Genomic DNA, 16036 nt, shown 5'->3' on the forward strand with positions numbered 1-16036 from the left:
GTCTAGCATTTTTTGCCTGAAATTTGATAGAAATGTAGGAAAATTCAGTCAGGTTTATTTACGTGTGTGCGTCATGCACACAGATCCAGTGATCTTTAAGAAAGATGGGGGGGGGAACCATTTTTAAACACGAAGGTCCACCTGATAAGTTTAATGAGCTCCATAGAAATCACACGAGTGACTCAGTTCTTCCCTTTTTGCTCACCCAGCTTTTATGCCCTATGGTCCTGGTGAACGCCTTGTAGTAAGCGTGTTCCGTGGTGATAAATGCTGAGGCTATTTTTAATAGCTGAAGAAAAACCTTGCTAGAGAAATTAATAAAGGCTGTTGGAATGACGTGTATTATTCAGATCCTTTGGTGCCAACTTGTCATAGAGACTCAGAGGCAGTATGCCTCGTTATCTTCTAGAAGAATGTTGTCTGTTTTAGTGAGATGTCAGTGCGTGATTGCAGCCAAGCAGCTGGCGTTGAACATATTCAGGAGACCTCATAGGCCCTAGGTATTTAAATAAGCCCTTCATCTGGCCCATATTTCTGAAGAAGAAACTAAGGCAGTTAAAAACCATGAAATTATCAAAAGATCATTAAGTGGTCAAAAGATCAAAAGAGGAGTGATTCCAAGATTGGTCCTAGACACCAAACCATCAGTCGAAACAACACTGAGATCTAATGCTTCCTTTACTGAATGACCGCAAAATATCTATCATCTGGCCAGGATAAAAATCATAGAATTCATAAAATAAAGCAAAATGATAACTGCTGTTTTTAAACAGCAACACATTGGCTTATCTTGTTTTACATAAAAAGAATGTTGTCCTTATCCTGAGGAGACCTCAAATCATCATCGAATAAAGCCTTCACTGAAACACTTGTATGTGCTGCTGTGTTCACCTGATGTCTGTTTTCGAAAAACAGGAGGGAGAGGGCTTAAGAAAATTTATAGCTATACTAGAAAGATAAAAAACGTGATTTATGTTTGTAGATCATTCAAATCAAGCAAAGTGAAGAAGGAGCTTCTACTTTAGAAGGTTTGGTCAAGTATTGGAAGCCGTAATTGAAAAATCTGCTGCTTTTCCATAACCTTGAGAGATTTGGTGCAGGCTCTGACACCCGCAGAGCTCTTGGTCTCAATTAGCCGTGTCAGTGACCCCAGACCGCACCCTGCCCCCCCCCCCCCAGGACGTTCTGTAGAAGGCCAGGGATGCAGCCTCAAGAAACACCACTTTCAGTGCGGACTGCTACATAGAATCCTCCTCTTTGCACACAGTTGAAATAACTTCTGGAGTTTGTCAATGGCCTGAGTCCCTGTTGTTTCGATTTTTCATGTTGGCACCAGAATTAACACACAAGTAGTCAATGCAGCCACTGCCTCACACATTTTGCAACTCTTGCAGCTTACGCGAAATTCACATCTGTCTAGGTCAGGGCTAATAAAATTCGCTTTTCCAAACCAGGAATGTTATATGCCTTTGAAAATGAAAATGTATAGAGTCTACACCGTTTGCCCGTGGTGTGAAAACAGGATGTGACCCAACAGTTGTCCTCCCCTCTGCTTTACACCTGAAACTTCAGGGGAAAAAGGCCTGACTCCAAGTGGATGAGAACCTGGGTTAGAATGCTACTTCCAAATGGTTGTTTATGTAGGTGCAGTTTTGGTGATGGTGAAGGCTTACAGCTCTGTTTTGAAACACAGGTGGCTGGTTCCTCTAGTATCCAGGATGCATGCTTTTCTTTGGATGTGGCTGTTACCGCATGCGCAGAAATACAAAGTACTATGTCGTTACTATAAATAGATCTGAGCTGAATGGAAAAACAAAATGTTACTTTACGTGAATAGCTGTGCTTTCATTGGACCTAGAAACATGCTTTGTTTTGCAAATTTTAGCAGAAAGTTGAAAGTTTAAGAACGTATAACCACACTCCCCCATAGGAATATATAATGTGAGCCATTATTGTACTTTTCAGTTTTCTGGAAGCTGCATTTAAAAAAAAAAGAAAAGTAAAAAGAGACAGGTAGAATTAATTTTAGTAATATACTTTAGCCCACTATGCGTAAAATATTACTGACTCGACACCTAACAAATGTAATAATTACTAATGTGATGTTTGTATTCTAAGTCTTTGAAATTCAGTATGCATTTTGGACAGGACTTGCCATATTTCAAGTGCTCACTAGACACATGGGGTTGGTGGCTACCATATTGGACAGCAAAGAATTATAACAATAGTGATTATTAGTTGAATGTTTAACTTTTATACTATTTTCCCTGTTTTATATATATGGATATATTTATTTCCATTGTATATATAGATATATATTCCATGCATATATATTCTATAAGGTGCCATCAGCCCAAAATTACAAGTAATGCTTGACTTTGTTAATTGCTATAGTGCATTATTTCTTTGTTTTCATTATTGTCCATAATGGAGAATTTTTCAACATTTTTTTTTCTAATCACATTTTGTCATGAAATTTACCACACATATACCGTATCCTGGTATATCTTTGGAGAGCCACAAACCATTGTAATGTCTAAGCATATTTTTCCCCACAAGAGCCCATTATTGTTCCTTCGGGTATATATCGCTCCTATTGTGAATGGATGCCGGAGTGCGAAATTTCTCTCAGTCCCACACTATGAAGTGAGTTAAGTCAGTGCTACCGGCTTAAGTTATTACTTACCCGAGACAAGGAAGAAGATTGATTATCCCTGCATTGTTTTCTACCTTACATAGTCCAGCTTCAAATTATTTTTTACATACAAAAGAATTCACCCTCTTCCTCTCAAATAGATAAAAAGCCTGGGACTTAGGAAGTGTGTCATTGTCAAAATTTTGTTTCTAACTGAGAGGGGAACCCTAAGGAGTGTTGTGGTTAAAAATCGCGTCCCCTCAGCCAGGGAGGATTTTGATGCTCAGCTTGCACCCCCAGATGCTAATCTTGGTAATGATACATACGTTCCAGAATAAATACTAAACCACTTCAGAAATTTCAGTATTTGCTTTTATAAATATTCAAATCCAGTTCAGATCTATTTCTCTCTTATTTGAAGACAGTATGATACTGATGTTACCAAGCCTTCAAATACAATCATGCCTCCCTTGAATGTGGGTGAACCACACGTTTCTGTGTCTACTGTTGCTTCGTTGAGACAATAGTTACGATTTCTCTCCATTCCTTCCCCTTCTCTCCCCCGTACCTCCCTCTGTCAACACACAGCACAACATGCCCTTTTGGAGGATTTCAAGTCATTCAGACCTCTTGGCTCTACATCAAGCACTGGAATTAGAGTATTTGTAACTGTGTTCTCTAGCTGGAGATCCATTTTTTTTTTATATATATATTTCAAGTACACTGAATTTTTATGTGTGATTCAATGCCTCTGGCTTTTACACATATAAATTGTCTTAAAGGATGAAATCATATTTGGAATGACAGTTCCAGAATGAAGAATTCAGATTGCTGAATGGAAGTTAAACTTTAGTGCTACAGAAAGGAAGCTCTATGGTCTTATATTTACAACACTTTAATGTTTAAAAAAAAAAAAATCTGTGGAGGTTGCTGGTACACACCGAACAAGTCCTAACTGGAATTAACAGCTTTAGCAAAGAACTCTTACCCTGGCAAAGTACCAACACGTGCTCCGTCCGACAAGGTGGTGCTCAACAACATTCCTCAAAATGGGAGATCTTCTCAGCCCTGAGGTTTGAATCTGACTTTAGCCTACCTAGCCCAGAAAATCTGAATTGGAATGCACTCAGACTGTATAAGGACAATCCTATCTAGACCTGTAATTTGTGTAAATTATTGATGAAAATAATTTACTGTGACTTTATTAGCAGCTGACTTTGAAAGTGGATGCAATTTTTCTTTCATTTGTTGGGGGGGGGAAGGGGGTAAGCGGGGGGGTGGGTGGGGTGGAAATGGGAGTCTGAAATGTCTCTTTTTTAAGTTTGGCAAACAGAATGTTCATACTGATGTGTTGTGCCTTAAAGACAAGACAGCGTTTGTGTGTTACAATGTAACTTTGGTTAAAATCTGTAGATAATAAAAAAAAAAAAAAAAAAAAAAAAAAACCTTTGTGATCATTCTTAAGATGACCAAATTTAAAATTCAAGCTATCAAAAGCTTAATACTGCATCAGCAAGAAACTGAGTATTTGTTGCAATAAGAAAACAATGATAATAAAAGAAAGCTTGTGTTTTATTTGGGTTCTTAATAATTCCAATAATTATATGAGGCAACTACTTGTGCATCCAACCATAAGCAGAAGGTTTGAGAAAGACTGTGGGACCTTTACTTAGAAAGTGAAATGTATGTTGAAGTCTCGAGTACCCTTTCTACAGTTCTCCTGGAGAAAACTAAGAGCCATATTCATGACTACTTATTTTGAGTTTGACCTTCCGATATGTGTAAGTCGTGTAGAGGAAAATAGTCTCATTAAAATCATAAGCAAATAGTACCCAAACTTTCTTAGGAGAAGCCGTGAACATGGCTTAGAATTCACGTCGAGCGAACTATGGCTTGACGTCAAGCTAAGTGCATTCATTCCTGATGCCGTGGCAAAAACGAAAGGTCTTCCGTGGCGGAAGGCGAATGCCCAGATGGTTTCTAAAGGAACGAGTGAATCGATGAAAATTTTACCTAGAATATCATCATAAAATAAATTGGCAAGTGAGCCAGATCTTGGGAGCAAGACCGAAATTGCAGCAGTGAAGTAGTATCTGGTTCTCTGTCTTAATGCGTCAGTCCAGTTTCTCTCCCTTAGAGACCCCTGCACCTTCATTTCTGCCTGCACTGTTTCTGCACAATGACCTGCATTCATTGCAAGGAGAACCTGTCATCGTCGTGTGTGCATGTGTTTTTTTTTTTTTTTTCGTGGTGTGTAGCCCACGTTAGGAACACGATACAGGTTCTCCTGTCATTTTGTATGACATGATTTCCCTTGTGGGAATTTAAGACTTCAAGATCTAGGAATGTTTGAATGGGGTGTGCACCTGCAGTTCTGTGTTTAAAATGTCATAATGTGAAACCAGGAGTCCAGTCCGTAGGCAGCGCCCCTAACCAGAGGCTGGTCCGTGATCGCTTCGGTGGCTCCCAGAGATCAGTGCTTTGCACACTGATCGCAGCATTCACTATGGAAATGTGGTTTCATTTTGCAAGCTATAAACCCGTATTTCTTTACTGAATGCCGAGGCCATACTTCCATCAGGCAGAAAGAGCTTGAGATCCAATGTTGCAGATTGTAAGGCTGTGATTTCATCATGCGAACCTTCAACATATTCTTTAAATTTTGTAACTTTTGGCTCTCTCTGCCCCAGGTACTGGTGCAGATAAAGTAAGGTTGCAAGACTTTTAATAATAATGATAATGATAATAATACTAACAATAATCTTACATTTATATTGGCCTTTAGCTTGAAAATAGCAGTTTAAAAAAATCAAAGAGCTGCACTGGCTATCAATAATTATGTTTTGTGCACTAAAACTTTAAATATTTATTACTGTGAATAAAACGAAATTATCTTTATCGCCAGTTTCTTTAAATGATAGAATTGCGGCATTATACCTAGATTTTTCATTCTTTTTCCATATCAAACAAGCAAGGCTTCTAATGCTGCTAAACCAGCAGGTACAGAGAGGAATACCCCTTCACAGGGCAAAGGGAGGGTCACCAATTACATCACCTAGTGCTGTTCCCCACACACATCTTCTCCCCTGATAGTGTGTTCAGAAGAGACTGCAAGCATAAAACCTAGAAGCTAGGTTGACAGAGAACAGTTTGGCACAATAATGGCACAAGCCAATGTGGCCGAGCTCGCAGCGTGTCGTGCAACTTTGAGCATGCTCAGTCTAGAACTCTGCCCTTCCTGTGCTAGGAGCAGAAGATCCTCTAGCTTTCTGATCTACAAAAACAACAAACAAACAAAAATAAGCCAACAAGCAAACAGGAAGGACAACCCCTTTTGGAAATTCCCACTTTCTGTTGACATGGACTATTGTGCCTTACTGTAAACCAATTTCAAAAGTAATTTGGTCACTGAAAGGAATTTTCGGCTACTACATGTACACAAGTTGGTTTATCACCAGGGGAGGTAACCACCTTGGGTTGCACCTGAAAAATAGAAAAGCAGGTGGCCTGACTATAGTAATATAGCGTACAAGATTAAGTCACTACACCCCTACGAAAGTTTGTAAGTCAAATTCCGAGGCAAAAAGTAGATTTTAGAGCCATGCATTTGGCGCACAAAAAGTAAATAACCCTCTAAACTTGCTTTTTTTTTTTTTTTTTCTTCGTCTCTGGTGAGCTAAGATTCAAAATAGCGTGAAGAGCGTGCTCCAGTCTGAAGTTGCTGGGTTTTGTTTTGTCTTTGTTCTTTTAAGCAGATTTGTCTGTGATGAGCCTACCTTCTCAGTGAATATGGCCTTCAGTGTTTCCTTCAGAAACAAATTGAAGCATCACGCACCAAAGTTGCATCTTGACTCGCAACTATGGTGGCATTTTGGAAATCTCACAGTCCAGCTCAAGGGTTTCTGTTATGTATTAGTAAAGTATAGATTATCGGGGCCTACATAATTTAAAGAAATGTAAATTAATATTAAAAGCCTGTAAAAATATGTACATCTTTACTATGTCTCAATAAATACCTTTGGAAACGTTTTCATTTTCTTCACCCTCCCAGGTTGTAGAGTCTTTGTTGTGTGGCTTTAGCTCGATTCTAAATAATGTGAAATCTATACTTGGGTTTCTTGGTGTATTCTCACCTTCCCTTGCTTGTGCCTAGATTATGTAGTTTGCATTTAAAGCGAGCTGAGATGTAACAAGGCAGAAGGTCACTCATCAAGACCGAAAGTGGGCTGGTGAAGGGAAAGGCTGTGAGTTGCTTTGGTTGTTACATAGAAGCAGTTACATTCCTGTGTTATGCAGAAAGTAGTTGCCGTTTGCTAATGACAAAGCAGTGCCTTTTAGAGTATTTAAAGCACGGTTTTGTTTGGGTTTTTTTAAGATGAATATGGGGCGTCCTTTATAAGTAGCTTCCCAAGAGTGATAGGAGTGTATTTCTTAAATAGCTTTTAACAGCTTTATTACCTTGTGTGTGGTACTGATTTATTTGCAAATCTGTTGTTCAAATGCAAACGGAAGGGAAATTTCAGACGGCCTCATTCACGAGTTTTTTTAAAAGGTTCACGGCCAAATTGAGGAGGTCCTCTCTCTAAAATTGCACGTGGCCCCCAGCATTTCTATCCTTTCCCTGCTTCACCGTCAAATACTACTTCCTCCTTAGACTTCCCGTTATCCAACATGGCACGTAGTTTATCTTTTGTATCCGATGACTCACCCACTAGAATGTGTGCTCTGCGAGGGCAGTGATTTTTATCTTACTGTGGTTTGCTCATTTCTATATAACCAGTATCTAGGAAAGTATCTGGCATAAAGTAGATACTCAAAAGAAATAGTTGTTGAAGGAATGTGTAAACCATAGGAAAACACTTACCATGATCATGGTCTGAAATTAAAGAGATTTTAAAATGTTGGACTAGAATTAAAAAGAGAAAATGTGCAGTTAAGTTTGGTTGGTAAATTTTTACCACTTAGATGGAGTATCTGCTGGACTAATAATTCATGAAAATAGCAAGGATGGCCATAAGTAAAGATGTATTTGGAAAAAGAGTTACGCGTGAATGGAGAATGATCTGAAAAGAAAAAAAAAAAGTTTGTAGTGAATCAGTAATTGCTTCCTCTGCCCCCATTAGTCTTTTATTAAATAATAATAATATGCAACATCAGTAGCTTTAGTTGATTTTAATTACTTAAAGCCAGAAAATATCACATAAAACTTAGATCTGTTTGCAAGGTCTGTCTGTGGTTTGTGATTCCGAGTTCCAGGAACAAAAAAAAGAAAGAGAGAAATGTATGATTTCGCTTAGCTAGCAAAAGAGAACCTTTACTTAACATCTGTGTATGATACACACTTTTTAAATTAATTATTGGATACAGTAGTGTAAAAGAACATATATTCTCATTCATGGGCCACGACTCAAAAACTTCTCAAAGCTGACCAGGCCTCAGTCCGTTCTGAGGATGTACTGTCGTAACAAAGATGGTTCTTCAGAGCACCATGGGGAAAAGTTTTCAAGTTCGGTCTGGAAATGCCTGTCCCTCATTCAGAGAACCTTCCAGAACTGTGTTAACATACAATTTGAAAAATGTCCAAATACCATGTGCTCATATCTGACAAAGCAGATCGCTCTATGCAAGCTAGAATATCATTTTCTCTCCTTATAAAATACTTCTTGACTGAGGCTTGTGGGAAACAGTTTCTGGGCCTAAAGGGTACCGTGTTGTCTTTGTAGTCATAAAATCTTAGATTGTTATATCTGGTGGGTGACTGCAATGATGATGTCAGTCTAGTTCTCTGGGAAGCCTTCGGTGAAAATACACAGCCCTGAATGAGAGTAAGTGTTGGAGGCGGTGAAAGAGACACCGAGTAAATTAGTCTCCACAGAACCACAGGGCAGGGCTGACTCTGAACTCATCACACTGTTGACCCTCAGGCTCTTAGGCAGGTAGATATGGGGCGGCGGGGGGGGGGGGATTCTGAGGACCTTGTGCGAGTGAAGGGGGGGCCTCCAATGGGTGCCATATGGTACATGGCAAATAGTTTGCTGAGGCACTTAACCAGCCCTCAAAGGGAAGATTCCTGGAGAAGATGATTTCCAAGCTAGAACGCCAAGGACAAAATGGAAAAGGCAGGCCAGGGAAAAGGGATTGGAAGCATCTAGACAAAGTGGGAAATATAGAAGAATGTAGGTAAGAGAGAAAAGTAGAATGGTGTGGTCAGAGAACTATTGCAAATAATTACTGTTTCTGGAACACAGAGTGAAGGGAGGGGATAATAAGAAATGAGACTGGAAAATAAACAAGGTCCAGATCATGAGGATTTCAATCCACCATTTTATTTTCAGTACACATTTCGATTTTATCATACGATCAGTAGGTGTCAAATGAAAGGTTTGTAAACAGAGGATGTGTCTGGATTTGCAGTGGGTGACAGTCCCTCTGGCCCTACAGTGGAGAATAGGGGATCTGCGAGGCTGGCACAGGGTCTCAGAGAGTTACCGATAGATTCCTGAGTTAGGTGATGGCCTTGAGTATGGACACAAGTACACAGATTGAAGAGTTTACCATGCTAAGGATAATTAGCCTTTATCAGTTGTTCCTGCTTCTTCTCATGCCCTCAGGCAAATCCAGCCTTATCTCTGGATTTCTGGTTTGGGAAATTGGATTGATGCAGTGCCATTCACAGAGATGAGAAACACAAAAGAAAAAAGGATTCTGGTAGCTAGTTATTGGAGGAAGATACTGAGTCCGGTGATTGGAAGTGTTACTTTGGAGGTGTGGTGGGCCTCAAAGTAGACTTGTCCAGTGGCATGTTGGACTTGCAGGGACTTTCTGGTTGGTTGTGAGACACCTTGTCGGGTCATAACTGAATCACTCTGAAAGCAGTCAATAAAATACTAAGTAATTTCATCAGATCGTGTCCGTTAGTCATTTAAACAAGATTTGCCACTTGTGCGACCTTGAGACAGCATTAGTGAAAGCTAGAAATGATGGCAGGAACGCAGAATGTGTACGTACAGTGTGCATCATGGGAAATTATTTGGGATTACCAGTTGACTTAATATCCTGCCTTCCCATCTCCTGCCTTACCCCAGTTTCTAGTAACGATAAATAATACTATATCTGGATTAACAACCCTGAGGCAATTCAAATGCCTCTGTGAACTTCTCATTGGTGTCTTTTCTATAAGTCATTGCCGCCTTATGTCTACTTGGAAACAAACATGGCATTTCTAATTTATTTGCCAAAGAAGACCTATTTGAGCAGGAGCTCGACAACAGATTGACAGGTGTTCTTGGACAGATTCATGTACCCCCAAAATATGGCTTTCATTAAAATATATGTTATGGTGAATAAACTGTTTCATGAAAGTGGGCAGTAATAACGTGTATGTGAAGAGAAATTAAAAATAATGCCAAACACATCCATAAAACCTTCCTATTTGGCTCATGAAATTGCATGTACATCAGATGGAAACATTAGGGGTTAAAGTGGAGGAGACATTAGAGTGGGCTCTGGAAAAAAGATGGAATAACACATCATTTTTTACACTTGCACTAGAGTCTTACAAATGACAAGTGTATTTTCCAAATTCTGAGGACCGGCTGCTTTCGTAAATAAAATCTACTACCACAGGTTATTACCACGTCTGGCAACATACGTCGTCCCCATGCTTGGCTCAAGCACTCAACTGGCTCTTAAGAAGAGGAAAGAGAACATTTTTCTTCTGTCTATCCAAAGTAAGGATATTCATTCATGCACCTTCTTCTGTCTCCGTGAAGCCTGTGTTATTGTTGTCGTAGTTTTATCCATCTGACCTCAGCAGGGACAGACCCGGGTCGAGACGGCTGGAACCACTGAAGCAAGGTGAGGAATGGGAACATGCTGCAAGTGGCCAGGCTTCGATTTAATCAGTAGCTTTGGAGGCAGCTCTGAAGTGAGCACGGAGGAGAAGGGAGGGGAAGGAAACTCACATTGGAAGAGACTTTAAATGAGCCAGGAGCTTACCATACGTAACCTCATTTAATGACTACATCCTCGTGAGGTGGTATCTTTAGTCCTACTATCTAGTTTAAGTGACCTCGCGATGTCCTAGGACTTGTGGGTGGCACAGCTTGGAACCTAGGTCCATCAGGTGGACTGTCTAGACCACAAAGTTACGCTTACAGCATTTCTGCGTATCTCAGTTGAGATGCTCAGAACTTACAGAATTCTGATCTGAGGAAAAGTGCCATCAAGAGCATGTGAGATGGCAAGCAGTGGAGTTACCCGTGGCTCTTTTCCGTCCCTGTGGGCATAAATGCCCTGCAAGTACCATCCTGTGTGGCCATTTGGATGACAAATGGCCCTCGTGCCATAAAAATGCTACTTCTGCAGATGAGTGGTAGGAGGGGCTCTCAGCTGATCATTTGGCCTCGTGGTCCCAGTGAATATCCAGTTCTATATGGGAACCCAAGAGATAACCACCCAATGAAAGCTGCTGAGTTGGTTTTCATTTAAGCAGAAACACATTTTCCCGATGCCCCCTCTTCAAGACACCTTTCTTGGATGTAACACATACACCAACAGCTTTTGACACAACTGACTTACAGGCACACCGAACTAAAGGATGAGCCTGAGGAGGCTGCTGACCAGAGTGGGGGATTATGGAGTCTCTAGAGCTACCTAGTATGGGGAAAACGAATCGGGGAGGGTGTTGAGGATTCAGCGTGACTGCAGGAGTATCTGCATAACATGTTCAGAAGAGAGTCCCTACGGGATAAGTGGAGAAAAAGGTTTTCAAAGCAATTGGGACAACTTTGCATCTTAAAAAAAAAAATTCTAGAGTGGACATGGCCTTTTTTTAAAAAAAAAATTGCAGTAAAATACACATCAAGTTTACTGCGTTGACTGTTTTTAAGTGGACACGTTGTTGGGCTGCTGTCACTACCATTCATCGGCAGAACTCCATGTCTTGCAAAACCGAAACTGCACCCAGTGAATAAGAATCCCCCATGCCCCCTCCTTCCAGCCCCTGGCAACCAGCATTCCACCTTCTGTCTGTGAATTTGACTACTCGAGGTACCCCATATGAGCATAACCCTACAGTATTTATCCTTTTGTGACAGGCTTACTTCGTGTAGCATAATGTCCTCAAGGTTCATCCATGTCCTAGTGTGTGTCAAAATTTCCTTCCTTTTTAAGGTTGAATGATATTCCCTCGTATGGATACACCACATTGTGTTTATCCATTCGTCCAGGGATAAACACTTGGGTTACTTCCGTTGCAACAAATGGTGCTATGACCATGGGTGTACAAATACCTCTTTGAGTCTCTGCTTTCAATTCTTTGGGGTATATAGCCAGAAGTGAAAATGCTTGATCATGTAGTAATCTTATTTTGAAATTTTTGAGTTACTGCCACCCTTTTCCATAGCAGTTGTACTGTTTCACTTTCCCGCGAATAATGCAGGAGGGCTCCAGTGTCTCCACATCCCCACCATTGTTACTATCATGTGTTTGGGTTGTAGTCATTCTAATGTCTGTGAGGAGACACCTCATTGTGGTTTCGATTTGCATTTCCTTCATGATTAGTGATGTTGAGCATCTTTTCATGTGCTTATTGACCATTTGTGGATCTTCTTTGAAGTGTCTAGTCAGTCCTTGGCTCATTTTTTAATTGTGTTTCCTTTTTGTTGAATTGTAGGAATACTTTATTCTGGACATTACTTATCAGATATATGATTTGCAGATATCTTCTGCCATTCTGTGGGTTTCCATGTCTATAGTGAACATGAGCTTTTTTTGTGTACTCAGTGTCATCTTTTTAGGGAACCACCGTATCTCTGGGCATATGGCTGAGCCTTAGCCAATCAATCATACTCCAATGTATTTACCACAATAACTTATCTGCCCAGTGACGGATATTGGACCCAACCTGCGCCTGTGAAAACCCACCCCAAGATTTTTCTCCAAAGATGTTGTGAGAGATGCACTGTGTTTCTGAGATCATAAGCCCCAGGCTAGGATCATCAGCCTAGAACACCAGGACCATCCTTCCTTCTACACTGAGAGAGAACGGGAATATGAAGCCGACACAGTGGGAAACAGAGCTGAGAAATGTAGCCCTGGTGATGCTGTTGAAGCATTTAGCTTCAGCATATCAGGAGACAGGACATCTACTCAACAACCGTACCTGGAGTTTTTAGTTTTATCAGTCAAAGCTTTTCTTTTCCTTTTTCTTCTTTCTTTCTTCTTTAAACTTGTTTGACTTTGGTCTGTATCAGTTGCAGTCAAGACAGTGTGCACTAATAACCAGCTGGAAATGGTGATTCCCAGAGCAAAGAGCCCTAAAGCATACCCTTCCACTGATGTTTTGGAGAATAAAGGGGTCACTCAAGGTATAAAGTGGTTTTGGGAATCTCTGAATCTCCAGGTCTTCTACTCTTTCCAGTTATACAGTGGCCAACAGATCTGGGTTCAGCAAGGGATGGAAGGGAGGGCCTTTGTCTTGAAGAAAGGGGCCCCATGTACCCCCACAGTTGTTTAAAATTGTTGCTTTCAAATATTAGCCCCTGTAAATTACAGTGCTCTAGATAAACCCTGATACCTCACTTTTTGTCACCCTACAAATTGGCCATATACCCTAAGAACTTAGATATCTAGGTGTGGAATCTCAGGACTCCGTCTGCCTTTCCCCTCTCCCCCACCCCTGTGACCCCATCACCTGTAAGATGCAGTTGAGAACTAACTTAGCCAGTTGGATGCCAGATCCTGTGATTCCTTAATTTTTCTTTCTTTGGAAAAAATATTGGCCTAGTGCCCTGACTCATTACTGTTCCACCTACAGGCATGCAATGAGTTCAGTAAAAAGGGCACTGCTGAGTCACATAGTCTCCAGCGTTCTGCATGATCAAAAATAACATGGGGGTTAGGAGTGTATAGTTTCTTCTTTTTTCCTATTTTTCATATAACTCCAAAACACTCATACTGAGAGCTTACATATTTTGTTTTTTGATCAACTAGAACCTTTTTTCTTAAACAGCTGAATGATGAACCCTAAAGGCAGGAGTTTCTTTTACAACAACTGACAGAACCTTAGGGCTAGAAAACACTTCATGCTAATGAAACAACAAATCATGGGCTTGACAGAAATGAGGCTGTTGCTGTTTTCCTGGGCAGTAATTTAAGCTTGTAGGTATGTACTCCCTTAACATGAAGTCAAGGGATAAGATGCTTTCCTAGCCTGAAATCCCCTTCTTTAATGACAGAATTGTACATAATTAGTGCATTTTTTGTGTTTTGTTTTTTTAAGAAATGGTCTAGCAGACTTTCCTTCTAAACACTCCATTTTAATTGTGTTTACTGCTACAAAGCGTGAGCTTTTTGCCAACTCTGACCAGAGAGTGTTCTATATCCTGAGGCTGCTTTCTGTTCTCAGGAGAATAAGAAGAGAAATATCTTTAAAATAACTAATCCCATCCTGAGAAACTTTCCACTTGCTCTCTCTCCTTGGGATTTTTTTTTTAATTAAACCAAACTGAAATAAATAAATATAAAATGATCTGTAATAGTGGAGGCAAGTGGAATTAAAGGACATTTTCCATTCAAAACAATGTCTAAATAAATGTCTAAATTCATCAGCCTTTCACTGCCTAATAATGTGACATGTTTACAATGTTGAAGGAAATCAGGTGTTTTCATGCTAAATGAAAATAAAATTTATGTGCTGTTATTACCATATTCTTTGCCTGGTGTTTCTCACTCTATTCATCATTAAAGGCTACCCAATAAATACTGTGCAAACTGCAATCGGGGAAGTTATGCGGCAATAATTCAGAATTGGCTATAAATAACCACCCACTGGGGCCTTGGGAAGAGTCAAGAGCTTAAGGGGGATTGTTTGCACCCCAGTTGCTATATTGTGAAGAAGAGTTGGTGGGGCTATTTCCACTTCATATTTGATACACTAGAAGCAAAGCTTGGACACTTGGATTCCAGCATAAAAGAGAAGGTCTTTATCTGTCACCATGTGAACCAAGGCAGGAAGTAGGTTAAAATGGTGTGATTTCGGAGACTAAACCTTCCTTTATCCAACTCTGTCAGAAAGCTGATAGAGAAAGACTTGTCTACCCTGTGTGTCAGTTAGCTATTGCTGTGTAACAAATTACTCCATAACCTAGCAGCTAATCAAGCATTTATTATCACTTGGTTTCACTTGGTTTTTTGACATTGTATCGGAATGTCAGTAATCTAGGAGCAGCATAGCTGAGTGGTCTGACTCAGAGTGGCTCACAAGATTACAATCAAGCTGTCAGCCAGGACTATAGTCATCTCAGAGCTTAACTAGCTGGAGAATCTTCTTTCAAGCTCACTTAAATGATCATTGGCAAGAATCAGTTCTTTCCTGTCTCTTGGCTTCAGGCTTTAGTTCTTTGTCACATGGAACTCTCAGTAACACTGGTCACAATATGGCAGTTTGCTTGTCTCATAGTGAGAGATCCAAGAGGAGGAGTTGGAGTGAGCTAGCAAGACTGCCTCAAATGGAAGTGCCTCAAATGGAAGCTTCTACCTAATCTCGGAAGTGGTATACCTTTTGCCATGTGGTGTTAGTCACACAGATCAACCATGACATAATGTGATAGGATGATACACAGAGTGTCAATACCAGGAAGTGGGAGTCATTGGCGGCGGGGGGTGGGGGTGGGGCGGCATCTTGAATCCTGTCTACCTCACTCCTGGATGAAGCTGTCACTGATACTTACGAACAGGCTAAAAAGTGAAATAAACCAGCACAATCAATTCAAAAGAGCACAATTTAGAGTAGGACACCCCTGGTTCTAAATCCTAGAGTGCTTCTTACTACCTTATGGTAATTACATACCTCCCTGAGCCTTCAACTTCTCATCTCTAACCCTTCAACAACCCATCTTATACAGTTGTTGTGAGTTAAATGAGATATATTTAAAGAGCGTTCATTCTATGGACCTTCCTCTAAAGGAAATCAACAACAAAAACAAAATGTATTTTTTGGTAGGGTAGAGAAAGAAGCCCACAGATGGCAGGCATTACACAGTATCCAGAGGGTACAGTATCCTGAGGCATGGGCTGCCACAGGTGACTTGAGTGTGTTGGTCATGTTCCAGAAGATGCTTGTATTGCTAAAAACTACGGTAGTACTTCTAATCACTGTATTGGCCAGGGTTTCCTAGGAGTGTTTTTTGGTGACTTTCCAAGCATTTATTAATCACCCATGCACAAGGCACAGCTAGGAGCTAGGATTACAAAAAACGACTCAGTTCCAACACCAAGTTGGTCTTACTGTTGACTCAGGAGAGAGAGCAGGGCAAGGAGATAGGCAACAAGCCGATTCTAACCTTAGGTGGAAGTTTGAAGAAAGAAGTGTGTTCAGAGGAAGGAGGACCTGACTGC

General features: G+C 40.5%; 1 protein-coding gene across 1 annotated transcript in view; it reads left to right on the forward strand.

The window, feature by feature from the left end:
- EYA4 (EYA transcriptional coactivator and phosphatase 4) overlaps positions 1-3883 on the forward strand; it is a 236287-nt gene extending 232404 nt beyond the window's left edge. Inside the window, exon 12 of the mRNA XM_030317113.1 lies at positions 3224-3883. Coding sequence (XP_030172973.1) covers positions 3224-3304 — 81 coding nt within the window. The 3' untranslated portion in view covers positions 3305-3883. The remainder of the gene's footprint in view (positions 1-3223) is intronic.
- Positions 3884-16036: the final 12153 nt, after the last annotated feature.

This window comes from Lynx canadensis, chromosome B2 (genome assembly GCF_007474595.2).
Source record: "Lynx canadensis isolate LIC74 chromosome B2, mLynCan4.pri.v2, whole genome shotgun sequence".
Lineage (NCBI taxonomy): Eukaryota > Metazoa > Chordata > Mammalia > Carnivora > Felidae > Lynx > Lynx canadensis.